Source organism: Halichoeres trimaculatus, unplaced genomic scaffold, assembly GCF_033239565.1.
Source record: "Halichoeres trimaculatus isolate MK-OKI-2021-1 unplaced genomic scaffold, fHalTri1.1 fHalTri1_scaffold_10, whole genome shotgun sequence".
In the NCBI taxonomy this organism is placed as follows: Eukaryota; Metazoa; Chordata; class Actinopteri; order Labriformes; family Labridae; genus Halichoeres; species Halichoeres trimaculatus.
The window spans coordinates 2,181,094-2,209,015 of record NW_027437187.1 but is presented as its reverse complement, the minus strand read 5'-3'; the positions used below and the strand labels follow the sequence as shown (position 1 = coordinate 2,209,015).

The following is a 27,922-nucleotide window of genomic DNA, read 5'->3' as shown; positions in this document are numbered from 1 at the left end:
AATCCTCCATCAGCAGGGGTTTGAAGGAGAGTTTAAACACCACAGAGAACCTGGAGCCAGTGATAGTTTTAGAGACAAAGTTAGAAAGAAGCTGTTTGCAGGTTTTACAGCTCTCTGGTGATCACACAGGCAGTTCTGGAGGATTAAATAAAACACCCACAGGTGAAAAGGTTTGAACCTCACTGATTTGATTTATTAACTGTTGGTGCTCTGAAACGAAGATCCTGGATGAAGAGGTCAGAGGTCAAAGATCCATTCTATAACCAGACCAGGGTGGAGGTGGTTTCTATTGTTAAATCAGGGCCCCTCAGTGGTCAGGAGGCCCTGTAGGGGAGCAAACATTTGACCTGTCCTGTGTCTCTGTTTGATATTTTTCAGAATGTGAAAACTCATAGTAGAAACTAAAGATTGAAAATAGCTGAAGATGAAAATAAAGAAATATGACGATGCAAACAGAGACTCTCTGGTTGGACTGTAACACTGCTTTAACTCTGATGTCTCTAATATATCATGGGGGTCACCATAGTGTGTTTGTGAGGGTGTGGGGGCTGTGTCTGGGTTTCTCAGGTCCTGTTGGTGGCTCCACCAAGGTTTGTGTCAGTCCTGAATATCTTTGTCATGTTCCTGAGAGGAAGGAGAACTAATGTGTGTCCTGTGCTGTGAAGCTTGTTGGAATGAATGAACATGTAAAAACATTTTTAAGCCCTCACAACCTCAAGAAAGCCATTCATGCTCTTATTAGTTCAAGACTGGACTACTGCAATGCACTATATGTTGGTGTCTCTCAATCTGCACTTAGTCGCCTCCAACTTGTGCAAAATGCTGCTGTCGGGTTTTTAACAAGCACCAAGAGACGAGAGCACATCACCTCTGTCCTTAACTCTCTCCATTGGCTTCCAGTTCATTTTAGGATTGATTTTAAACTTTTAATGTTTGTTTACAGCTCTTAATGGTTTGGTCCCTTCTTATTTATATAAGCTTTTAACTGTCCGTGAACATGGAAATGTGCTGAGATCGTCAAACCAACTTTTATTGGAAGTGCCCAGGTCAAGAGTCAAACACTGGGGTGACTGAGCTTTGTCAGTTGCAGCACCCAGGCTCTGGAACAAGCTCCCTGCAGAAATGCTTCTTGTCCCTGACCTGGGCCATTTTAAATCTAAACTGAAAACATATTTATTCAGGATGACTTTAATGCCCAGTAGGTGAGATTTTTATTCTATTCTATTTTCTTCTTATTATTTTTTTTTTGCTTTTATTATTGTCATAGTTGTTGATTTCACTTATTGGTTTTTATAGTTTTAATACATTTTCGACTGTAAAGCACTTTGGGTGGAACCCAGAGGTGCTTAAAAGGGCTGTATAAATAAAGCACATTTACATTTACATGTTGTTGTGTTTGTGTGAAGGTGGGGGCTCTGCTATGGATCAGTGTGAGGACGGAGAGGAGGGAGCCCCTCCCTCTAGAACCCTCCCTCTGTGTGGGGACCAGGAGAGCCAGACCAGAGCTCAGAGGTGAGACCAGGATCTCTAACAGTCCAGGACTCTTCTCCATGTCAGAGCTCAGCACTCACATCACTGTGTGTGTGTGTGTGTGTGTGTGTGTGTGTGTGTGTGTGTGTGTGTGTGTGTGTGTGTGTGTGTGTGTGTGTGTGTGTGTGTGTGTGTGTGTGTGTGTGCTCCCAGCTGTGTGTCCTTACAGAGTGATCGGTCTAAGGGTCAGCTTTATGACTTCAGATCAGTCCATCAGTCTGATGGTCCAAAGTAATAATCTCTCTCAGTGTTTTTATCAGAATTCAAACTTCAGAAAAGTTTGTGGTAAATTTCAGCAGAACTCAAACCTGAGAGATTTTCAGTTTTCATGTTTATTCATCAGTGTTTGTGATTCTGTCAGGGTCAAACACCAGAGACCAGACTCTCCTGGACCTGGATCCAGCTGTGTCTCCTTAAAGAGTGACTGGTCTGCAGACAGACAGAATGATTTTGAAGATGGAGAGATTCATGTTGATGAAAGGTGAGTCTGTCTAAGGTAACTTCCTGTTGTTGTGTGTGAAACATCTGATCCTAACGGTGCTTGGTGTTTTCTCTGTGAAGGTGAACATGTTTCAGTCTTTGTCTTTCTATCAGGATCCAACAGCAGTAAACAGGACTGGAGGCAGAAAGACCTGGACTCAGCATGTCTCTTCATGTGTGTCCTGTGTTTGTAGGAGGATCCAGCAGATAGAGTCTATCACATGAACACTGTGTGTCATTCTGTTAGAAACACTCCATGATCTTCTGTTTGTTCCACAGAGTTCAGAGATCAGAGGCTCCCATTGGTCAGTCTGCCCAGCAGCATCACACACAGCTGGATGACTCCATATTGATGGTGTGTAAATGTCCAAACACAGCTCCTCCTGACAATCAGAGCACACACTCATTCTGTTTGAGCTTTCTGAAGAGTTTCCTGATCACACTGCAAACATCATCTCTGCCTGAATTCTCTTCACACTCAGTGTTTGACTGATTGAATGAAGCCGCACATTTCTGAGCTGCTCACACTCACACTCACAGGTCACAGGTCACAGGTCAGAGGTCATGCTGGATGCTGATCTCACACAGACTCAGACTTTGTCAGCAGAGAGCAGAGTTGACAAACTGAGTCCAGTTTGAGCTTTAAACAACACAAAGACTTTGCTTCATGTTAATGACAGCTGCTGCTTTCAGCTTCATTCTAAGAAACACATCAGCTCTAAAGTCACTGCAGACTTTTTCTGGATGAAAGCACACCAGGAGATTTCTCCATCATCAGGTTCATTCCATAGAAACTTGATTTGTAGAAGACAGGAGCATCCACAGACTAAGGGTGTTTTCCCACTAGGGGCCCTGTCCCGGATCCGGGTGCACTTGAGCCCAAAGTCCGGTTCGTTTTGGTAGTGTGAATACAAACAAACCGCGCCCGGGCACTGGGCCCGAGCCCACTTGGGGAGGTGGTCTCTAGCGCGATTGAAGAGGACTCCCTCACGGTTTGGTTGAGACGTGAATGCAAGCGCGCCAGGATACGGGACAGAAAGTTGCCGCTGCTCTGTGACGTCACGGCTGAATGACTCTGCTCTTTAAAAATGGCAGCGAAGGGTTCCCTTTGGAGCGGGGATGAAACAAAGGTTTTACTCAAAATTTGGGCTGATGAGGACATTCAAAGACAATTGGACTGTACACACAAAAATTCGGAAATTTTTAGCTTAATTTCTCAAAAATTATCGGCCCATGGATTTACAAGGACCACCGAACAATGCCGTGACAAGGTGAAGAAACTCCGGCAACAGTATCACAGAGCTCGGGATGCGCTTCATAAGTCCGGCAGCTCAAGGGATGAAAAGGAGAAGTTTACTTGGTATGATGCTGTTGACAATATAATTGGCCATAAACCAACAAGTCAGCCAAACGTACTGGAGTCGGAACCGCTTTCCCCACCGACATTGACATCCCCGCCGCCATCTGATCCGGACAGCGCTGATCCGGTCAGCCCGGCAGACGACTTGTCACCAAACGGTAAGTTAACGTCAATGTCAGTTTATAACAGGGGTAGCTGGATATATCACTCTTAAGCCTGGCTCACACTACCACACCGATTTAACTGAGATTCGGTCCTCCCGACAATCAGGGAAGAAATCTGGTCTGGGAGAAAAATCGGGCCCGACGTTCAGCAAAGATTAGCTATCCTCTAGTGTGAGTGGTTGACGGATGAATCTTTAGCTCCACGATCGTCTCACAGACTCCTCGGAGCCGCATCAGCCAATAATTTTCAAACATATCTGATATTTATCTGGATGATTACAACATTCATTCTCACTGAGGATGACAACAGACAGTTAGAAAGAGCCCCAGAGACCGTACAACACACAACAAATGAAGGCTCAAGGTGCAACTGAAAGGCTCCGGGTCAGCTGACTGCGCGCTCCACTGGCCCAGTCGAGCCAGTTCAATAACGCCTTTAAAAATAACACATAACCACGCCATTTTCAGTAGCAAAGTGTTGTTTTATCAGTGATCGGTGTGAGATCATGCCATTATTGGCTGATACAGCAACAGTTTCACCTCTGTTCACCGCTGCAGACAGCTCCGCTTCTCTCTCCTGTCCCACCAACGCGCTAAAAACCTCAGATAAAACACCTGAGAAAATGCGGTGCATCACTCTCTCTGGTCAGATAATCTTGGTTAAATCCTGGAGTGTGTGTTGGTCAGTATTTTTCAAATCTTGTTGTTTGAGTGTGCTTAAGATTTGAGAAAGGATGATCTGTGAAGATTCTCCTTATGTGTGAGATAAAACCCGATTTCAGATTCTTTTAAGATTTTTAAAATCCTGTAGTGTGAGCCAGACTTTATTTATGGTCATGTTTTTTTCTGTGTCAACCATATGAATCAATTATCCGTTTATGATAGACAGACTGGTGCATTCACAAATGAATAGGTAAACTAAATAGATGAAAACGTCGGGGAAAAATCATGTGTGTTTATTTAATCATGTAGCCTACATACCTATTTATTCATGTAGCCTATTTATCCAGTGTTTCCCCCGACGTATAAGGTAAAATAAATGCACAACAACGAGATTAACCACATTTCTTTGAAAGCTTTAAGTTTTATTCTGTATTTTTTTTATTTACACTGTGGTATGCTGAATGCAGTGAACGTATCTTCTTTATTGCTTTCATGTTATCAGGTACTTTGGAGGAGGCCTCTGACTGCAGCCCTGTACCAAGCCAGAGCAGGCGAAAGAGGAAGGCAAGAATTGATACATCTAGCCTGATGACTGAGTTCTTTGACTTGCAGAAGAAACAATTCGAGGAATTCATGCAGGGTGAGGAGCCAAGACAAAGAAATGAGCATGAAAGTCTTAATGCCTTGATGAAGTCTCAAATGGAGATGGAGGAGCGCTGATTGAGAATTCAGAGAGAGGACCAACAAGAAACTAACAGGATGTTTATGCAATGATGGATAGAATGTTTAGTACAATGGTGCCTTCATCTCAGCAGCTGGCACCTCCACACCTACAGCATCCTTCTCACTCCTTCTTTGGTCCTCCACGTCACTGCACTGGCCATGGAGAGGCACCAGGCCTGGGCCCATTTGGGGAGGTGGTCTCGGGCGCACTTCAAGGGGAGTCATCCAGCTCATGGAGAGCTCATGGAGATTCAGAAGAACCTCCTTGTACCTCCAGCACACTGTCTAGCACTTCTCATGCCCTTTATTTGTCACCAGAACAACAGTCATCCCAGTCTTATCAAAACCTTTAGAGTAACTCGATGTTGTAACAGAAGTTTTTTTTATTATTATTATTGTTATTATTAGTTATGGTTTTTTTTATTACCAGTGGTTCTCATCTGGCAGGTTAGAATATAGATTTTTGCTGTTAGGCTGTTTGTATTAAGTTGTGTATTCCAAGGAAACAAACTGTTAGTTGCAAAAATCAGTTAGAGTGCATTAATTTCCAAGCTGTTTTATGAAAATTTATTAGAAGCATTCATACATTCTCTTTTCAATTTTCTGTTAAAAGTACAATATACGTGTTAAAGAATGTAAAAGATCTTGCAATAGATAGGTGTTATTTAGTCTCTTTGAATAAAGAAAGTCCACAGCGACTTTCATTTATTGATGGTGTTTATTTACAAAACAAATCAACATATACATGTACAAATTTCAGGAAGATATAAAAACTTAATTTTTTTATCCTATACAAAAACAGAAAACCCCAAAATTTTCAGTGTGTCCACTGAGGTGCCCTGAGCAATTGTTGTGTTTCTTTTTTGTAGTCAATTTTAAGACTTTAAAAACAATGTTCAACTACTTTTACAAAACATTTTATTGTAACACAAATAAAAATTATTTCTAGACCCCAAATAACATTTTTCTGTACTTTTTTCTGTCTAAACACATGTTCATTACAAGTTAAAAATTTTATCAGGAAAAGTCGAACTTCATTTTGCAAATCCTACCAACAAATCAACAAAAACAGCCGAGGTTCCTTTCTTTTAATACTAAACAAAATTACTGTAATATCAGAATCATTCGGATGCTTAAGAAACTTAAAAAGGGTAAACATTTAAAAGGTGGAAAAAGTACACAGCTTTCAGACATGTTCGACATGTAGTTTTAGGGTGGAAATCTAACAATTGGTAAAAATTTTCATTTACAACATTCTTTGGACCAGCCTTTAAAACAAAACCAGTAGATTAAAGGAATCTTAGTAAATGTCATTCACTTTCCACCCCGATAAAATTATACTTAAGGAAATGGGGAGAAATAAGAGCACAAAGCATCCCTTGTGGTGTTGGCAGAGGTGTTTGCTTGAGGGTTATTAATTTCAGCAACCTCATTATCACAATCAGCATCAAAATGCTGATCATACTCTTCACTGTTGCATTCACAAAAATTATGAAGGACACAGCAGGCTGCAACTGTGTCATTAATGTTTTCTAGGTGACAGTCATAACGCTTCATCAGGCACCGCCACCTGCCTTTGAGTCGCCCAAAAGCTCTCTCGACTGTCATCCTTGCCCTGCTGAGCCGCGAGTTGAACACCGTCTGTGCAGGTGATGCACCACTCTCGTGGTATGGTTTGATTAGCCACGGCAGGAGCGGGTATGCCGTATCACCTACCAGAACAACTGGAACATCTCCCATAATGTGCTCTGTAATATTTGGGAATAGATCCCCCGTCTGACCCTTCTGAAAAATACTGGAATTTCCAAAAACCCTTGCGTCGTGAACTCTTCCTGGCCATCCTACATTAATGTCCCAAAATCTGAGTCGATGGTCAACCACACCCTGCAGAATGATGGAGTAAAATCCCTTACGGTTATAGTAATCAGCGGGAGTGTCTGGTGGAGCTAATATGCCAATGTGTGTGCCATCAACTGCTCCGCCACACTGAGGGAATCCCCAACGCTCCTTAAAGCCCTGAATAATTACTTTGAATTCCTGTTCATTCCTGTTCAATTTATTTGCGACGTTTCGGTCTCAGACCTTCATCTCATGATGAGATGAAGGTCTGAGACCGAAACGTCGCAAATAAATTGTTTTCTTGCAAGTTAGACAGTGTGCGGGAGTCCTCCTTCTTATTTACAAAATTGTTAAAAAATGTACATTAATTTAACTTGATAACCAATGTACCTGTGCTGTAGCCTACCATACTAAATCAATGATACTTAAAAAAAATTGAAACCAAAGGAAAATTACGTTTTTTGTTCATCATATAGGCTACATAACCACCTGAAGTTACGTTAACTGCAGGTTGTATTACACAGACCTCATCACGTAGGCCTATATGTAATGAGTAGCCTTTATATATATATAGGCTACTATACTAGCCTTTATGTCTATCTGTGTTGTGGACACCTTACATTCTAACAACTATAGGTTGCCCACACTTTTTGTAAGCTTTGTGGAAATCATTATACTTTAGTCAACCAGTGGTCTGTTATCACTCACCTCACGGAAGACTGTGAGTTGATGTGTAGAAGAAGCGATATAAAGGCAAGTCTCGACGTCTCCTGCCTCTTCAAAAACGATCGTATCCGTGCAGAACGGGCCAATGCCATCCTCCGAGCTGCACAATAAATGTTGAGGTGGGAGGAAGGTCGCTGCTTGCGTCTTAAGCAATATAAAAACGCCCATAAAAGCACTAGGGACTCCATTGCCGGAATAGCTTTGTGATCCAGTCTCCATGCTGGACTCTGCAGACCAGCAGGCTTTCTGTCTGTCACACATGATCTGATCTGACCTTCTACAAGTTCAACCTGACATTTTCTTCTGTTCCAGCTGCTCCAGGAGAACATCATCAGCTTCGTAAAGAGCCAGCTGAAGAAGATCCAGAGAGCTCTGAGTCCAGATTACCCAGAATGCTTTGAGAGTCAGAGGGAGGATGAGGATGAAGAGCAGAGGAGGAGCAGAGAGGCGTTCCTGAAGATCACTCTGCACTTCCTGAGGAGAATGAAGCAGGAGGAGCTGGCTGACTGTCTGCAGAGCAGTAAGAGGATTTGAACACATTGAACATGATGGAAAGAGGAAATGGAGACAACATGGGAGAGGTTTACATTTCAAACTCTGCTCTGAATATGACGCTCACATTTGGATCACATCTATGAGCTGTGACAAACTGTTCACAACTGATGAGCTGAAGAGATTTCAGAGAGGAGCCAAATCAAATCCTTCCTGATGTCAGAAAGTAGAAACTCATCAGACTGATTGTAGCTTCACATCATTCATTACATTTCTGTTTTCTTCTTTCAGGAGCTGTTGTTCCAGAGTGCAGACGTAAAGTGAAGTCTGAGCTGAAGGAGAAGTTCCAGTGTGTGTTTGAGGGGATCTCTAAAGCAGGAAAGCCAACCCTTCTGAACCAGATCTACACAGAGCTCTACATCACAGAGGGAGGGACTGGAGAGGTCAATGAGGAACATGAGGTCAGACAGATTGAAGCAGCATCCAGGACACCAGACAGAGCAGAAACTACCATCAGACAAGAAGACATCTTTAAAGGCCCACCTGGAAGACAGGAACCAATCAGAAGAGTGCTGACAAAGGGAGTGGCTGGCATCGGGAAAACAGTCTTAACACAGAAGTTCACTCTGGACTGGGCTGAAGACAAAAGCAACCAGGACATCCAGTTCACATTTCCATTCTCTTTCAGAGAGCTGAATGTGCTGAAAGACAGAAAGTTCAGCTTGGTGGAACTGGTTCATCACTTCCTTCCTCAAACCAAAGAAGCAGGACTCTGCAGGTTTGAAGAGTTCCAGGTCCTCTTCATCTTTGACGGTCTGGATGAGTGTCGACTTCCTCTGGACTTCCACAACAACCAGGTCCTGACTGATGGTACAGAGTCCACCTCAGTGGATGTGCTGCTGACAAACCTCATCAGGGGGAACCTGCTTCCCTCTGCTCGCCTCTGGATAACCACACGACCTGCAGCAGCCAATCAGATCCCTCCTGAGTGTGTTGACATGGTGACAGAGGTCAGAGGGTTCAGTGACCCTCAGAAGGAGGAGTACTTCAGGAAGAGATCCAGAGATGAGGAGCAGACCAGCACCATCATCTCCCACATCAAGACCTCCAGAAGCCTCCACATCATGTGCCACATCCCAGTCTTCTGCTGGATCACTGCCACAGTTCTGGAGGACCTGCTGAAGACCAGAGAGGGGGGACAGCTGCCCAGGACCCTGACTCAGATATACATCCACTTCCTGGTGGTTCAGTCCAAAGTGAAGAGCATCAAGTTTGATGGAGGAGCTGAGACTGATCCTCTCTGGAGTCCAGAGAGCAGGAAGATGATCGAGTCTCTGGGAAAACTGGCTTTTGAGCAGCTGCAGAAAGGAAACCTGATCTTCTATGACTCAGACCTGACCGAGTGTGGCATCGACATCAGAGCAGCCTCAGTGTACTCAGGAGTGTTCACACAGATCTTTAGAGAGGAGAGAGGACTGTACCAGGACAAGGTGTTCTGCTTCATCCATCTGAGCGTTCAGGAGTTTCTGGCTGCTCTTCACGTCCATCTGACCTTCACCAAGTCTGGACTCAACCTGATGGAGCAACAACAAACAGCATCATGGGAGTCTAAACTATTCAGAGACAAACCTACACTGGAACACCTCCATCAGAGTGCTGTGGACAAGGCCTTACAGAGTCCAAACGGACACCTGGACTTGTTCCTGCGCTTCCTCCTGGGTCTGTCTCTGCAGACCAATCAGAGTCTCCTGAGAGGTCTGCTGACACAGACAGGAAGTGACCCACAGACCAATCAGAAAACAGTCCAGTTCATCAAGAAGAAGCTCAGTGAGGATGTGTCTGCAGAGAAAAGCATCAACCTGTTCCACTGTCTGAATGAACTGAATGATCGTTCTCTAGAGGAGCAGATCCAACAGACCCTGAGATCAGGACGTCTCTCCACAGATCAACTGTCTCCTGCTCAGTGGTCAGCTCTGGTCTTCATCTTACTGTCCTCAGACAAAGATCTGGACCTGTTTGACCTGAAGAAATACTCTGCTTCAGAGGAGGCTCTTCTGAGGCTGCTGCCAGTGATCAGAGCCTCCAACAAAGCTGTGTAGGTGGATCAATGACAGATTAATAACATGTTGTTCATGAAACATTGAGTCTGTGCTAAACACTGATTCTTCTCCAGGCTGAGTGGATGTAACCTGTCAGAGAGAAGCTGTGAAGCTCTGTCCTCAGTCCTCAGTTCACAGTCCTCCAGTCTGAGACACCTGGACCTGAGTAACAACAACCTGAAGGATTCAGGAGTGGAGCTGCTGTCTGCTGGTCTGAAGAGTCCACAATGTAAACTGGAAACTCTCAGGTCAGTGTGAAGCTGAAAGTAAGATCTTACCCAATCAGAAACAGTCTCAAGATGGCCCTCATATATCAAACATGTGTTTGACTTTCCTGGACCTGGACAGAAACAAATAATAATATTTTGGCTTTTAATAGTCAGACATCACTGATTTATTAATCAAGGTAAAAATGAAGGATGTATAAATCAAATATTTGAAACTCTGCTGTAGTTTAGTTTGTCACATCCACACTGCTGACAGCTGCATTGACTTCCTTGCAAAGGTTTCCTAAAATATCAGGAGGGACAGGAAAAAAAGTTGGTATGTTCAGTAAATCTTTTTAAGACTGCCTGATAAAATATAAATTACAGTCAGGTTCTGTAAAGAAATGATTTTTATTTCAACAAAATGCAAGATAAATGCTGGTACACATTACAGGATTCTCCAAAACTTGATGATAACAAAAGACAGATCACACAAGATTTCTCACTCCTGATCTTACAGTGTGTGGTCTGCACTCTGAGGACACCAAACACTAACAGATTCTTCAGCAGAGCTTCAGCTTCTTCATGCTCAATATTACAAATCTTGCGCAGTAAAACTGTGACTTCTCTGCAGGGACATCACTAGGATTTAGGGACAGGGGGGCTTCAGCCCCAGGAGATGCAAATGATCAAATGTGTAACAAACGGAAAACAATACATAGAGTTAATAACTGCTCAACATAGAGGCTAATGCCATGACTTTCGCAGACAACTCAATAATAGTTTTGTATTTTTGAGTCAGATTGATAAAATTTTGGCACATAAGTAACTAGAAAAGATTTAGAATAGAATTTAAGGTTCTTTTATTAGTCTAAAAAATCTCTTAAAGGTCTTGCTCCTTTATATTTATCAGATTTGCTTTCACCATTTGAGCTAAGTAGGGCTCTCAGGTCATCAGGTAGTCGACTTTAATGGTACCTGAAGTTAGAACTAAAACACTTGGGGAAGCCTCTTTCTATTATTATGTCCCCCATCTGTGGAACAGCCTACCTCAAGACCTGAGGGTAGCTCCTACTGTTCATATTTTTAAAAGTAAACTCAAGACCCACCTTTTTAGTCTGCTTTCAGCTGATTGTATTTAGTATAATTTATTGTATCATTTTATTTATTTAAATCCTCTTAACCTGTTTTATTCCTCCTTTTTAGACCAGATCTGTCACTTCTAATTTTATGACCTGCTCTGCTTTAGCTGTTTTTATTACCCACCAAGTTAGGCTATCTCATCTTTACCATATTACTTATTCAAATTTTATTTTATTTATTTTCAGTGTCCTTCAGACAAATGACTCTATCTTTAGACTCACCTTTCCAGTGGAGGTCTCTCCCCTCTCATTCCCTGTGCTCCTCTGCCCTGACTCCTACAGATCAATAGGGATGGTGGAGTGATTATTGTTACTGTATTATTATTGTTATATTCATCACAATAATAATATGATAATAATAATAATAATAATAATAATAATAATAATAATAATAATAAATAATCATAAACTACTGTTAGCAGGGGGCTGGAGTCAATTGTTAACTACCATCAGTGATAAATTCTTACTTTTTGGAAAAACTTCCTGATATCCATTCTATATTGATGGCTTAAATAAAGACTTCTTGTGTCTTTGCTTTACTCCTGAGTCCATGACAAGAAGATAGCCTCCATCCTTTTGACTGTCCGTCCAGTAACAAGGAAGAAGAGACGGATAAAGCCTGCCCACCGCTCCTAGCTTAGCTCAAACGCTGGGAGTCAATATGAAAGTTTAGCCTGTCTCTGCCTCATCAGATAAACTCTTCAGCCCTCCAAACGGTCTTGTGTGTCCTTTGTGAGTCGTTTTTACCTCATTAGTTAAGCTAGCTTCTACTATCAAAGTGTTATCTCCTTTCACTACTAAAAAGAGGCTTTGTTTCGTAACTTTAGTTGTCCTAGTACCGGGATGGTTTTCTCGAGAGATGGGACGTTCTCGAACGAGTCGACTCTTTTGAACAGCGCTTTTCAGTGAACAAAAATAACTGATTCACTGCTCTGTGTCAGCCCTTTGTTTGCAGGCCATTACTGAATACAAATTGCCGGCACGTTTCAGAACGAACAGCTCACTCACGACTGTCAATCGGTTCTCACCGTTCATTTGAAAAAGCTATACAAAAGACTTGAGTCGTTCGCGATTTCACATCTCCCGCGAAAACCACAGAGGGTGTGAGTAGTATGTTGAAATCACCTCAAATCATTTAGGGGGCCTTGATGATACTTCAGTGGGGCTTCAGCCCCTCAAATTAGGCCTAACGTCGCCACTGCTTCTGTGTAAATAAACATGATGGATGCACTGGAAAAGCAAAGATGTGTTTTTTGGACTCTAGAATTTGGAAAAAAAAACACACAAAAAAAAGGGCTTATGGAAAAGGTTGTGGTGACAGCGATATATGGGCTGTATGAATGACAATGTGAGTTGTTGGTGAGTAAAGTCGTTTTAAGTATTACTTACTTCTTACTCACTCTTTGGTCAGTCAGCTGAGTCAGCTTGCATCTTGATTGGCTTTGCTGCAGTACGCGTGACATGACACCCCTTACAAAAAAAGAAGCATACTTCAAGTTCATTTTATTAAGTATACTGAAGTAAAGGTAAGGTGTATTTTTCAAGTGCACTTTTTACAGCAAGTGTACTAATATTAATATACTAGTAGTTTACTTACCAGTGTACTTTTTCAATACTTATTGGGACTAAATTGGCCCATTATAGTTTAAAAAAACGTATACTATAAGTATTTTTTTAGGTTAAAAGAAGTAAATTTTGAGTACACTACTAGTTTGTATTCAAGTTTTATTTTGTACTACAAGTATACTACAACGAAACTTACAAGTATACTTAAAATTTACTAGTTATATACTTCTAGCACACTTCTCAGTTTATGAAGGTATACTGTGAAGTGTACTGCTGGTACACTTTAAGTCCACTAATTATATGATAGTAGTATACTTTTAGTTCATAAAAGTATACTAAGAGAATACGAAAAGTATGTTATCAAGTTAAGAGTAGTGAACTTTAAGTACACAGCCAGGTCATATTAAAGTTTTATTTGGTACTGCAACAATACTACAAGTATTCTGCAAGTATATAACTTATAAACTGCCAAACCACTTTGTAGTTTATGAAAGTGCACTCTTAAGTATACTTCCAGTCTCAATATAGTAAAAAAAAATCTAATACGCTGCTAGTTTAATAATTTTTAAATTGTAAGTATTGTGACGGTTTGTAATTAGCAGGGTTTTCTAGGACCCAAGAGGAGTCGGAGGCAAAAGCAGGTTTGAGGGATTTTATTGTTTAGTTGAGTTTTGGTTGGTGAGAGAGAGAGTGTGGCTGTATGTAGGCTGCAGCAGGAGTAATCTTCTGAGGCACACTGAGAGAGCAGGAATCTACTGGCGCCTGCCCATCCTTCCAGCAGAGCTTAAGTGCCGACGCTCCTAATCACCAAACTCGCTGCAGGTGTGTGAGGTGCTGCCACCGGGGAATCAGCGCAGCTGCTCAGGAAGGGGAGGGGGAGAGGAGAGAGCAGCCACATTGGGTGCTTCTCAAAGCTCCAAAGTTCCATCCACGCCTCCTCCACTCGCCTCCTCCACTTGCCTCCTCCACTTGCGTCTTAGTCCCGCCCACCAGAGATTCATGCCAGAGACGCGAGGAAACGAAGAGAGGAGAGAGGAGACGAGGAGGTTCATTTTATGAGCATTGAGATGTCCTCTCCTCCGGAGCGTCACATGACGTCAGTCTTGTAGTGATGGCGGCGTCACAGCTGGATAAACCGGTCTGAACGCACGGGAGAAACTAAATTAAGGAAAATAATGTAAACAACAGGGCGCTCGACCATGGAAAATTCATATTCACTTTTAGATCAGTTTAACATGAATATGTTCATGACTGAAAAAGAAAAATGTCACGTTTTCCCAGGCCCAGATTGATCCTTTTTAATTCTTATATTGGGGCCACTTTGTGTTCATAAATAATGTGTTTATTCTGCTATAAGCACTGCTAAGCGCACTGGAGGGACAGGAGGAGAGAGAAGAGGAGCTGTCTGCAGCGGTGCCTTTCATCCATTACGCGCACGCAGAGGGACAGAGGTGAAACTGTTGCTGTATCAGCCAATAATGGCATGATCTCACACCCATCACTGATAAAACAACAGTTTGCTACTGTATGAAAATTGCGTGGTTATGTGTTATTTTTAAAGGCATTATTGAACTGGCTCGAGTGAGCCAGTGGAGTGAGCAGTCAGCTGACCCGAAGCCTTTCAGTTTCACTATAAGCCTTGTTGTCTGTTGTCCGGTCTCTGGGGCTCTTTCTAATTGTCTGTTGTCATCCTCAGTGACAATGAATGTTGTAATCATCCAGATAAATATCAAACATGTTTGAAAATTATCGGGGCGGCTCGGACGAGTCTGTGAGACGATCGAGGGGCTAAAGATTCATCTGTCAACCGCTCACACTAGAAGATAATCTTCGCCGAACGTTGGGGCTGATTTTAGTCCCCGACCAGATTTCTTCCCTGATTGTGGGGAGGACCGAATCTGGGTTAAATCGGGCGAGATGCCTGAAGTGCGAGCCAGGCTTTACACTTAAACAGCGTATCTTGCTCCATGGTGCTCACGTTTCACACATGTGGACAGCTGACGCTTTGTGGCCGGCTCTGATACGTCACAAGGGGGCGTGTCTGTCAGTGAAAAGACTTCCGCGAAGCCTGCACTTATTTTTCCTCGATTATGCCTCCTCCAGCTCAGTCTCCTCTCTCCTCTCTCCTCTCTCCTCTCTCCTCTCTCCTCCGAGCACATTTGGCGCTTTGGAATGTCCTCCAATATGGCTGCTCACAAAGTACTTCCGGTGTCGCGGAGGAGAGAGGAGATAGGAGACTGCATTTTGGCACATTGGGAAGCACCCACTGCAGCCAGGATCACCACAAGTATACTCTGAAGTTCTTCTTAAGTGAAATTAACATCATACTTACATTTGAGTTTTTATTTATTGTGGCACAGTTGGATAGTGCACTTGGTTGGTAATCAGAAGGTTGCAGGTTCAAGCCCAGCTCTGGCGACACATGGCAATGTGTCCTTGGGCAAGACACTTAACCCCAAGTTGCTCCCACTGCTGCGTCAGTGGTGTGTGAATGGGCATGAAAGGGCGTGAATGTGTTAGACATACTGATGGATATCTAACATAGTAAAACTGTGATCCATCATTGAGTGAATGTGAGAGCGAAATGCGTGTGAATGGGTAAGTGTGACCTGTGGTGTAAAGCAGCTTTGAGTAGTCCATGACTGGAGGGGCTATATAAGCTCAAGTCCATTTACCAATTACCAATAAGCACATAATGGAATAGGCACAGCTACAACCCAAATTCACTTGAACGTTAGGCATGTAAGTTTGAGTTCTTACTATCCTTTCCCTTTGTATGTCTTGATCAAAAGGTTAAGTATATGCCAAATACACAGACTTTTCCTTGTACTTCTCAGTTGAAGCCAAGTATACTTAGACTTTCTTTATACTTTTAACTATAGGCACTCAGACTTTTAAATATACTTTTAAGTATAATCTAAGTATGCTTACACATTACTTTGTTAAGTATACCTGGGATAAGTGCATCGAAAGTAAACTGAAAGTGTACTGTCATGACAATAAGTATACTAATAGCGTGCTTTAATAAATTTATTTTTTGTAAGGGACGCTCTACCTGCTCGGCTCCTCTCAGAGCAGCCCACACACACTACAGGATTTATAGTTGAAAATATTAAACATGTTCATTATCTACAACCTCTGAATCAGAGGTCTTCCAAGCAGCTTTAACCAGAGGAAATCACTCCTAACACACCCCACACCACAGGAAAATCACACATGATGTCATCTAACAATCAGGCCTTTGCTGGCTTTGATCTTAAGAGGGAGATTGGGACAAAAATCAGCCCCATAATCCTTTAGTGTCTACCTGCCTTAACATGGTTTCAGTCATTTCAAAAAGAACATCAGATCTGACAGATCTCTGCTGTCCTCTCAGGTTTTCTGGATGTATTCTGTCAAAGAGAAGCTGTGAAGCTCTGTCCTCAGTCCTCAGCTCACAGTCCTCCAGTCTGAGACACCTGGACCTGAGTAACAACAACATGAAGGATTCAGGAGTGGAGCTGCTGTCTGCTGGTCTGAAGAGTCCACAATGTAAACTGGAAACCCTCAGGTCAGTGTGAAGCTGAAAGTAAGATCTTACCCAATCAGGAACAGTCTCACGATGGCCCTCATATATCAAATGAGTGTACGATATTCCTGGACCTGGACAGAAACAAATAATAATATTTTGGCTTCTAATAGTCAGACATCACAGATTAATTAATCAAGGTAAAAATGAAGGATGTATAAATCAGATATTTGAAACTCTGCTGTAGTTAAGTTTGTCACATCCACACTGCTGACAGCTGCATTGACTTCCTTGCAAAGGTTTCCTAAAATATCAGGAGGGACAGGAAAAAAAGTTGGTATGTTCAGTAAATCTTTTTAAGACTGCCTGATAAAATATAAATTACAGTCAGGTTCTGTAAAGAAATGATTTTTATTTCAACAAAATGCAAGATAAAGGCTGGTACACATTACAGGATTCTCCAAAACTTGATGATAACAAAAGACAGATCACACAAGATTTCTCACTCCTGATCTTACAGTGTGTGGTCTGCACTCTGAGGACACCAAACACTAACAGATTCTTCAGCAGAGCTTAAGCTTCTTCATGCTCAATATTACAAATCTTGCGCAGTAAAACTGTTACTTCCCTGTAAACCAGGCATGTCCAAAGTCCGGCCCGGGGGGGCCAATCACGGCCCGCGGGAAGATTTCAAACGGCCCGCAACTTCGCTTTTTTAATGCATTATTTATGGCCCGCTGGCACTGTCTGAATAAATGACAAAACTTTAGGATGTAATTCCTCATTTCACCACATGGCGGCAGCACCACTTTAATGCCATCTGGCTTTGCATTCTTCTCCACTCATTACTGACATGGCGACTGCAAAGAAGAGGAAAGTTGATAGTGAGGGCTGCCGCTTTCAGGAAAGATGGGAATTACAGTACTTCTTCACTGAAAATCGAGGCAATTGTGTTTGTCTTATTTGTCAAGAGACTGTTGCCTTGTTTAAAGATTTTAATTCAAAGAGGCACTACCAAACTAAACATGCTAACGACAAGCTAATAGGGAGTGACCGCGCTGAAAAAGTGAAGCAACTCCAAGTTGCTCTGGTCTCACAACAGGTATTCTTCACGGGCCTGTGAGTCAAAGGAAAGTATCACCAAAGCAAGCTACGAAGTGGCCATGTTAATAGCTAAACATGGCAAACCTTTCACTGAAGGCACATTTATCAAAGACTGTGTCTTAAAAGTGGTGGAGAACGTTTGCCCCGAGAAGAAGCAAGAATTTATGAATGTTTGCCTGGCACGTAACACTGTGGCACAGAGAGTCGAGGACATATCATCAGATATTCAGAGACAACTGGGGGACAGGGGAGCGGCTTTTGATTACTTCTCATTAGCCTGCGATGAAAGCACTGATGCATCGGACACTGCACAGTTCTTGATTTTATTAAGAGGAGTTGATGACAACATGAACGTAACAGAGGAGCTGCTTGACCTTCAAGCCTTAAAGGCCAAACCAGAGGAACAGATCTTTTTGTTTCTCTTTGTAAAGCTGTTGATGATCACAAACTGCCATGGAGCAAAGTTTCTCGGATCATTACCGATGGTGCGCCTACCATGGCTGGTGAGCGAAGTGGATTGTCCACACTGATCTGCAATTAAGTCCGCGAAAACGGAGGTAACGCTATTAAACTTCACTGTATAATTCATCAGCAGGCTCTCTGCGCCAAGCATCTCAAATTTGATCATGTTATGAAACCAGTGGTAAAGGCTATCAATTCTATTTGCTCCAAAGCACTACACCACCAACAGTTTCAGCAGTTTTTGCTTGACATTCAGGCTAAATACGGAGACGTAATATATCACAAAGATGTGAGGTGGCTATGTGGGGGGTCTGCAGTGCAGCGATTTTTCTCTCTCAGAGAGGAAATTGGACACTTTTTGGGTGAAAAGGGGCAACCGATGGAAGAACTGTCCGATCCTGTATGGCTGGCAGATTTGGCTTTTTTTGGTTGACATAATGAAGCATCTGAATGCACTGAATGTTAAGCTGCAAGGACAAGATGCAGTGGTGAGCCAGCTGTACGCTCACATCAAGGCCTTTGGAACCAAGCTGCAACTTTTCCAGAGACACTCGTCCCAAACAGAGCCCTGCACCGCGCACTTCCCAGCTTTGAAAGAGGTCATTGACAGTTTCCCACAGGACAACATTGTTGTGCAAATGAAGAGTTATGCAACAGCTATCGCATCTCTTTCTGCGTAATTTAACAAACGCTTTCAGGATTTTGCAGTTATTGAAAAGGACATGTTGCTTTTCTCTTCTCCCTTCTCACTGGACCCTGCAGTTGGAGCTCATTGAGCTTCAGTGTGATGATGAGCGACGAGGTAAGCACCAGCAGCTTTCTCTTGTTGACTTTTATGGGCAGCTGGATAAAGGCAGGTTTCCAGAAATGCAAACACTTGCTAAGAAAATGCTGAGCTTATTCGGCTCCACATATTTGTGTGAGCAGACATTCTCTGTCATGAACTTAAACAAGAACCGACTGAGGTCAAGACTAAGTGACTCCCACTTATGTGACATTTTACGCATCTCAACCACTTCCCTCAAACCAGACCTGGCCTCTTTACTGAAATCCAGATCTCAGTATCACCCTTCTCATTAGTGTCAGCAAGTTATTGGTTTTTATGCACAGTATGAAATTAAATGTTTTGAATATGTCACTGTTAACAGTGAAGAGCCAAAAGCATACTTGTGCATTTGGACTGATGGCACTTTTTTTTAAAATAAATATAACATCTTGAATAAGATTTGGTTATAACTGTTGATGTTGTGAAAGATCTTGTAAAAGAAAAGTGCAAAATTCACTTGTTTAAAACTTTAATGATAACAGACAACTTGAATGTTCACGAGGCAAAGATATTTACCATACTCGTGTAAATTTAAGGTATTTCATACAGTTCAATGGTCAATGTTATCTGGCTCTCCAGATATGAATTAAACAAGGCAGAATTGTGTTTTTAGAGTTGTTTGCATCTGCCTGAGTGGCTTATATCTGTTTACACTGCCATTTGAAAAATAAAGAGAACTGTGACAATGAAAATTGTTTAATAATAGTGTACATTTGCATGTAACTTTTGTGGTTAAAAAAAAACATCAGAAGAAACTGGCCCCCGGGCATCGGTGCTTTATCAAATCTAGCCCTCTTTGCAAAAAGTTTGGACACCCCTGGTGTAAACAAACATGATGGATGCACTGGAAAAGCAGAGGTGTGTTTTTTGGACTCTAGAATTTGAGAAAAAAAGGGCTTATGGAAAAGGTTGTGGTGAAAGCGAGATATGGGCTGTATGAATGACAATGTGAGTTGTTGGTGAGTAAAGTCATTTGAAGTATTGCTTAACTCTTACTTCCTCTTTGGTCAGTCAGCTGAGTCAGCTTGTGTCTTGATTGGCTTTGCTCCAGTACGCGTGACATGACACCCTCTACCTGCTCGGCTCCTCTCAGAGCAGCCCACACACACTACAGGATTTATAGTTGAAAATATTAAACATGTTCATTATCTACAACCTCTGAATCAGAGGTCTTCCAAGCAGCTTTGACCAGAGGAAATCACTCCTAACACACCCCACACCACAGGAAAATCACACATGATGTCATCTAACAATCAGGCCTTTGCTGGCTTTGATCTTAAGAGGGAGATTGGGACAAAAATCAGCCACATTATTCTTTAGTGTCTACCTGCCTTAACATGGTTTCAGTCATTTCAAAAAGAACATCAGATCTGACAGATCACTGCTGTCCTCTCAGGTTTTCTGGATGTATTCTGTCAAAGAGAAGCTGTGAAGCTCTGTCCTCAGTCCTCAGCTCACAGTCCTCCAGTCTGAGACACCTGGACCTGAGTAACAACAACATGAAGGATTCAGGAGTGGAGCTGCTGTCTGCTGGTCTGAAGAGTCCACAATGTAAACTGGAAACCCTCAGGTCAGTGTGAAGCTGAAAGTAAGATCTTACCCAATCAGAAACAGTCTCATGATGGCCCTCATATATCAAATGAGTGTACGATATTCCTGGACCTGAAAAAAAACAATAATATTTTGGCTTCTAATAGTCAGACATCATGGATTAATTAATCAAGGTAAAAATGAAGGATGTATAAATCAGATATTTGAAACTCTGCTGTAGTTTAGTTTGTCACATTCACACTGCTGACAGCTGCATTGACTTTCTTGCATAAATCACACGTGAATGTTGTTGTGAGCTCATTTTTATATTCATATCTGCACAAATTCCCAGCAAGATGATTAAGTTAGGGCCAATGGGCCTAAGTGACATTGTAATATAAAGTCTTACATTAATTCATGCTCCTTTAATTATCAGTAAGTATTTTTTTAGCAGGTAAAGACACAAGGTTTCTGTTGTTGGCTGACAGAAAAATCTGTTTTAACAGGAACAGAAAAGAGTATCATTTTTTGAAATTTACCAAAAGATGCATGGGTACTTATTTTAAACAAGAAAATCAGATTTGACAGATCTCTGCTGTCCTCTCAGGTTTTCTGGATGTATTCTGTCAAAGAGAAGCTGTGAAGCTCTGTCCTCAGTCCTCAGCTCACAGTCCTCCAGTCTGAGAGACCTGGACCTGAGTAACAACAACCTGAAGGATTCAGGAGTGGAGCTGCTGTCTGCTGGTCTGAAGAGTCCACAATGTAAACTGGAAACTCTCAGGTCAGGTTTCAGTTTATATCAATGAAAGTGGTCAAACTGGTTCACTTTTTCTCACAGTCTGATTTTCTTCTCTACGCTCAGTCTGTCAGGATGTCTGATCACAGAGAGAGGCTGTGCTTCTCTGGCCTCAGCTCTGAGATCCAACCCCTCCCACCTTAGAGAGCTGGACCTGAGCTACAACCATCCAGGAGACTCAGGAGTGGAGCTGCTGTCTGCTGGACTGGAGGATCCACTCTGCAGACTGGACACACTGAGGTAAAACCAGACAACAAGAGCTCAAGACTGAATGTGAAAAAGAAAACAACAAATTTCACAAAAGATCTGGTTTGGTTTGAACCTCCTCATGATCATCTTTCATGATCAGCTGAATGATCAGGTAAACTACAGCTGTCCTGTCTTCTTACAGTGACATTAACACATCAGATTTCTGACAGTTTCTACGTTTAGAGAGAATTCTGACGGGAGCAGCTTTTCTGTCAGCATCCAGAGTAAAGGCTGTGAATTCAGATACATGAGGACTCTGATAAATGTTGACACCATACGTCTCTGTGAAATGTTCTCTGAAGTTTCATTTGATGCTGTGAAAAACCTCCTCATGTAACACACTCTCCTGTGTGTTGACTCCAGCATCACTTCACCTCTCTGATGGTTGTGTTCTCTACAGAAAAAGTCCCATCTGACTGATCATCCACTAATGTTGTGAGTGAACATGAAGAAGGCAGATGTTACATGGTCAGAACATCAGGCTGATTGAAAACATGGAGAAACACACAGACCTAATCTCTAGGAGACAGTGTGGTCTGATCAAATGAATCTGATCAAATATTATACAAACTAATTTTTCCTCCTGACAGAAAAAGAGTGGACTGCTTTAAAGAGACAGAACAAAGGGAGAGCAGGAATTGGCCTTACTCATTTCAGAGAGGACATGAGAAGCAGAACATGGACTTTATGGATCCAAAGAGCAACAGGCAGCCTTTGATTTTTGACTCTTTCTGTTCTTCTTTTCCTCCAGGATCTCCACACTGTCAGAAAAAGGGACAGAGTGATGGAGACAGTTGGTTCAGAGGAGTTTCAGCCTGTTTCTCTGTCACAGGGACAAACTGAGGATCACTGCTTCATGTTGAGCAGCAGTTAGGACTCATGTTGGACAGAAAATCACTCTGACTGTGTTTCTTCCTCCAGGGTGGACCATGGTGGACAGCAGAGGTTAAAACCTGGTGTGAAGAAGTGTAAGTGTGGAATCAGTTTGACTCCTGATGAGCAAACAGCAGACTGTCAGCTCACAAAGAATGAAGCCTTCAGGTGTGTCTGATGATAAACTGCTGCTGTGTTGTGTCTTTTTCTCTCCATCAGATTTCTGTGAACTCACTCTGGACTCAAACACAGCTCACAGAGAGCTCAGACTGTCTGAAAACAACAGGAAGGTGACATACGTGAGAGAGGATCAGTCATATCCTGATCATCCAGACAGATTTGATTTCTATCCTCAGCTGCTGTGTAGAGATGGTCTGACTGGTCGCTGTTACTGGGAGGTGGAGTGGAGAGGAGACGTTCATATATCAGTGAGTTACAGAGGAATCAGAAGGAAAAGAGGCAGTGATGACTGTGGATTTGGATCCAATGATCAGTCCTGGAGTCTGAGCTGCTGTCGTGAAGGTTACTCTGTCAGTCACAATAACAGAGGAACAAACCTCCCTCTGTCCTCGTCCTCTGACTCTGGCAGAGTAGCCGTGTATGTGGACTGTCCTGCTGGCACTCTGTCCTTCTACAGAGTCTCCTCTGACTCACTGATCCACCTCCACACCCTCAGGACCACCTTCACTGAACCTCTCTATCCTGGCATTGGCTTTGGGTTGTGGTCTCATGGTTCCTCAGTGAGTCTGTGTTGAGTGAAGGACGGAGAGTCTCCTCCTCTCTACACAAACACAAAGAGCTGCTGAAGAACAGTTTAGCCTCTGCACTAACACAAACTTCAGCTGATTCTTTGACTCTTTCTATCCTGTCACATCAGTCTGAATGTCTGTGATCAAAGAGCAGGACTCAGAGGAAAACTGGCTCACTGAACTGGACTTATTTACATCTCTATGGTGAAAAAATCCGGCCTCATTCAGACTGTTTTTCTTCAAAGTGTTGATGAGAAAGTTTGTCAGAGACGTCTGAGTCTGATTCATGAAAGTGTTCTTCACCTGCAGAGTTGTTCTCACCTGTGTTTAAACCGATGAAAGCCATGTCCTCATGAGACTGAGACAAAAAGAGCTGGAGCTGAATGAACGGCTCTCACTGGGTGATTTGAAGCTGATGGAGAACAATCTAGAAGCAGAGACATGGGGCTGCAGGTCGTCTGCTGGATGTTATTGATTTGGACAAACACTTCCTGTTTGATTCTGTGATGTGATGTCTTTAAATGTTTCATATACATTGACTTTGTACTGTGTGTACATTTTGTTTCATAATGAAGTGAATAAATAGTTTGATTATCAAATTAAAGACATGAGATTATTGCTGATCACAAAAGTGGGGCCCTGGCCTCCAAAGGGGGTCAGGATTAGCCAGAGATGATGATCTGGTTTCAGAATGAACACAATGTGATGGTGAATGTATTTATAAAGCTGTAGCTTTAACTTGCTCCATGTTAAAGTGTTAGCTAAGTGCATTTGGATTAAATGTCAACATTAGCTTTTACAGGTTGGAACAAACGTGACATGGTTCAAATGAAAGTTGAATATATTTGATCAAACATGTAGAGATGAACTCTCTGAATAAACCATCTGGACTTAACATGATTTCATGTTGATCTTTAATATAAACAGAGTTTTATTTATCAGTTATTAATCATGAGGGTAAACTATGTGTTTCATCAACTGCTGATATAAAAACTGTCATTTTTACCTCCACTGCTCTGTGCTCACTCGTTAGTCTAACTTACAGCTCACCAGTAACATGCGGTGAGGTCCATGACGAGGGAGGCAGGCAGCCTGCCAAAGTTGAAATTTCTATGTGTGTGTTATATATATATACGGTGCACTGCTCACATTTGCTATGTACAACTTTTGTTTACTTAAAAAAATCTTCATTAAACCACTTGTAGCAGTTGTAACAAGTCTCAAAGTCAAAATTTACTACATGTGTTTTTATATACTTTTTACACAACATCACAAACTTGTCCACTCAGTCAGTCAGCAGTATAGACAGCCAAGCTTTGCCACTGTTGGCCTTGCTCACCATGTGGAAAAATATCTTACATGTGTTGCATTAATCAACCTGCTGGGACAACCATGAACTCTAGATGCCACTGAATAACAAGAGCTTTTTAAGTCGAAGTTCCAATTCTGGCAAAAGCAAGCTTGCTTGTGTAGTAAGTCACTCTGGACAAAAGTGTCTGCTAAATTACATTGTAGAACTGTAGAGTTGTAGTATGATGTAGATATCCCCTATTGTGGTGCAATGAACTTAATTCCTTAATTTTGACTGTCTTAATTTTCAAGTAAGAGTACGATCTGCCCTCATCTCCTCTACAGGCCATGGACATGGAAAGCATCCACTGGGAAGATGAACCAAAATCACCAGTGCAAGTCATTATTATGAGTGTGTTTTGTGTCTGTCCTATTGTAGGGCCCTGAAACAGAAACCCTTAATGTTGACTTTCATTATTAAAGCAGGAGCCAGAACTGCCTTCATCTCCTCTGCCGTGTGTTGACATTGCTTACTTGGGGAAGATAATGTAAAATCACCTGATCATGTAAGGTATGATGAGTTTCATTTGCATCACATTATCCTGTGCAGTCTGTATCCATCACAGTCCTTGCCAAGGTTGTGACAGTGTCACCAAAAAAAGAAAATGTAATTAAAAGAGAAGATTTACAGTGAATAAAATTAATGAAAGCGCAATCAACAAAATGAAGGGTTGGTTTGCAGTGTGATAAAAATAAATCCGTGTAAAAAAATGTAAAGATAGGTTGGGGTACCTGTTGTCATTATTTTTGAGTTTGTTTATGACTAAAAAATTAAAATGAGGATGAAATAATAAAAGGAGGACGTGGCGTCAGGAAAGGGGCGGAGAGGAGGATCCTGAGGGGAAAAGAGACAATGGAACAGGTGTGCATGGACTAAGGGCCTGAAAAGAAAAAGAAATACAAGAAAAAATAACAAGCTGTCCGGTAAGAGGGGCAATAAACTAGAAATAAACGAAACGGAGGGTGGTTGCTTGGAGGAGCTGATCCAACATCCCATCGGATCGCAGTTGATTTTCTCTCCCGGGTACCAGGAGTGTGCGCCAGGACCTGTTTATGTTACTCCGGGTGGTGAGATCATATTTGTATTGGCACTTTTCCTGGTATACCAGTTTTTTTTTTTTGTTTGTTTTTGTTTTTTTGGGGGGGGGGGTTAATTGATCACAAATTTTTGGGTTTGGGGTATTTTGGGGGGTTTGTGGATTACCTTTTGGGGTTTTTTTGAGGATTGATGGCATTTTCCATTGTGGGCAACAAGGACAAAAACTGTGTGAAAGACAATTTAAACAAACTCAAGAAGGACAAGCGGGTTAATTTTCGTTAGATTTGGATTTATATATTATTTAGGATTAGAAAAGACTGTGTTTTGGGGCATTACTCGAGCAGATATTTACATTAGATTGTCATTACCCGCTGGGAGCGCAGGAGACCAATGTATTTATTTTGATTAAATTCTAAACTTTTTTTTTATTTAAATACCCTGTCCCAGGAGTTCATTGATTTCATTCAGTAAATATTATTATTTTTATCTACTAAAATACTCTTCGTTAACAGGGTTTCCTGAAAGGTTCACCCCTTGAGTGTTTTAAAGCCGACTTGAGAAAGGTTGTGTTGTTACAAGTTTACAGGTCTGTCTTTGTGAAAATGTGTTTGGAGAGTTGTCTGACTTTACCTCAATCTTTGTGTGCATAATCAGATTTGTATTTTTTCAAAAATTCAAATTTGTATGAAGATTAGTAAATGTATTGCTAATTTTCAGAGTCTATTTACATCTGTTATAATGTATATTGAGTTTAATGATCCTGTAACACAGCAATAACATTTTTATTTTGATTAGGGCACTACAAGAAACACATCCGATGAGGATTCATTCATAAAAATCCAAGTCCTGCTGAAAACATCTTGCTTTTTCATTGGGTGCAAAGACTGGTTTGCCACCAAAGAAAACAAGAAAAAGAAGAGACTGTCTTCAAAGGACTGCAGTGGACCAACATCATTTCAAGACGAATTAGGACTATCCATCCAAACTGTTCTTTTGCTTTCAAAAGGCATCGACTCAAGACTCCAGGATCTCAAAGACCAAGCCAAGAATTTGGGGGTCTTGGTTATTGTGAATACAAGGACTGTCCAGTTATTCTTACTGTGACTGTGGGAAGTGAGGAAGACTTCAAGGCAAAAGTGAACTTTCAAGGAGGGAACACTTTTCGCAATAGATAGAACTGAAGAGGAGACCTATGAGAGCACAGGACAGAAACATCATGGGCAATTGCCCCGTGCAAGGTGCAAGAACTTGAAAAAAATACAGGGGGATGGTTTTGAGTCTGGCTGCAAAAATGAGGCTCCCACTCCCAGTGTGCTAAAAAACACGCCATGGGAAGTCAGACAGCAAAGTCAGCAACATAATAATGAACTGTCAAGTTTGCAAATAATGCTTGATATCAGAAACAACACTCCAGATGAGATACTCCACAAGGTTTTCTTCTTTAACCAAAAAGGAGTAAAGCTCTGCTCGTGGCCGGGGGGGTTGGGAGGGTTGGGGCTGTCCTGGCAGCGGTGAGTGGGGGCTGACGGTGGGCCTTGGACGCGGGCTGCCGGCACCAGGCTGGACAGCTGGGTTACCCCTGACGTGTGCTGGGAGGTGGGCTGTGGGCCCTGGTGCCTGAGGGCTGCTCTCTGTCCTGGCCAGGGGGGCATGGGCCTGCCCGGGCTCGCCTCCATGGGGACGGGTCGGGGCTTGCCTCTGGCGTCTGGTCCCTGCTCTAGAGACCATGGAGGCCTAAGTGGGAGGGGTGAGGGGGTTAACAGGCCAGAGGGTTAACCAGCCCCCACTGTGTGTGTGTATGTGTGTGTGTGTGTGTGTGTGTGTGTGTGTGTGTGTGTGTGTGTGTGTGTGTGTGTGTGTGTGTGTTGTGTGTGCTTGTGGGCAGATGGGGGTACGTTCAGATGTGTGTGTGTGTGTGCAGGTCTGTGTTTATGTATGTGTGTGAATTTTTCTAAACAATGGAATAATATTATTATTATTATTGTTATTATTATTACCATAATTATTTCTATTATTATTATTTCTATTATTATTTATATATTACTATATAATAGTATATATCTCTCTAATAAACAATGGGCCAGGGTGGTCCGGGGTGTCCTTGACCCTCTGGCTGCCACGGCCCGGTGCTCTGAGTCTGGCGGATCCTGGGCCCCCCCTGCCCCGGGGGGCCCCGGGGAACAGGGGTGCCTATTGCTGCCAATAGGGCGGCTCACCCTCCAGAGGGGAGCTTTCTCCTCTCTGGTCTTACTTTGCCCCACAGCCCTCACTCCCCCGCTCATCTAGAGCATCCACACACTTAGGACCTTGAGGTGCACGTTCGTCAGGTGCGGTGGTAGAGGTCCTTAGGGACCACTTCTGCTACACCCTGATAAGACTTGCGCCTCAGTTTTACTTACACTTAGACATCCCTACATGATGCCAACTACTCTACACAACACACACA

The 27,922-nt window shown here is 42.4% G+C and overlaps 1 protein-coding gene across 1 annotated transcript; it reads left to right on the top strand.

Annotated features, from left to right (window-relative positions):
* The first annotated feature begins 1,416 nt into the window (after positions 1 to 1,416).
* LOC141796133 (uncharacterized) lies at positions 1,417 to 23,651 on the top strand. The gene is given in 12 exon segments (XM_074677079.1): positions 1,417 to 1,512; positions 1,892 to 2,011; positions 2,290 to 2,365; positions 7,798 to 8,005; positions 8,269 to 10,072; positions 10,151 to 10,324; positions 16,367 to 16,540; positions 20,287 to 20,460; positions 21,028 to 21,201; positions 21,283 to 21,456; positions 22,387 to 22,433; positions 22,558 to 23,651. Coding segments are annotated over 12 exon segments (3,804 nt in total). The 5' UTR covers positions 1,417 to 1,420; the 3' UTR covers positions 23,145 to 23,651.
* The last annotated feature ends 4,271 nt before the right edge of the window (positions 23,652 to 27,922 follow it).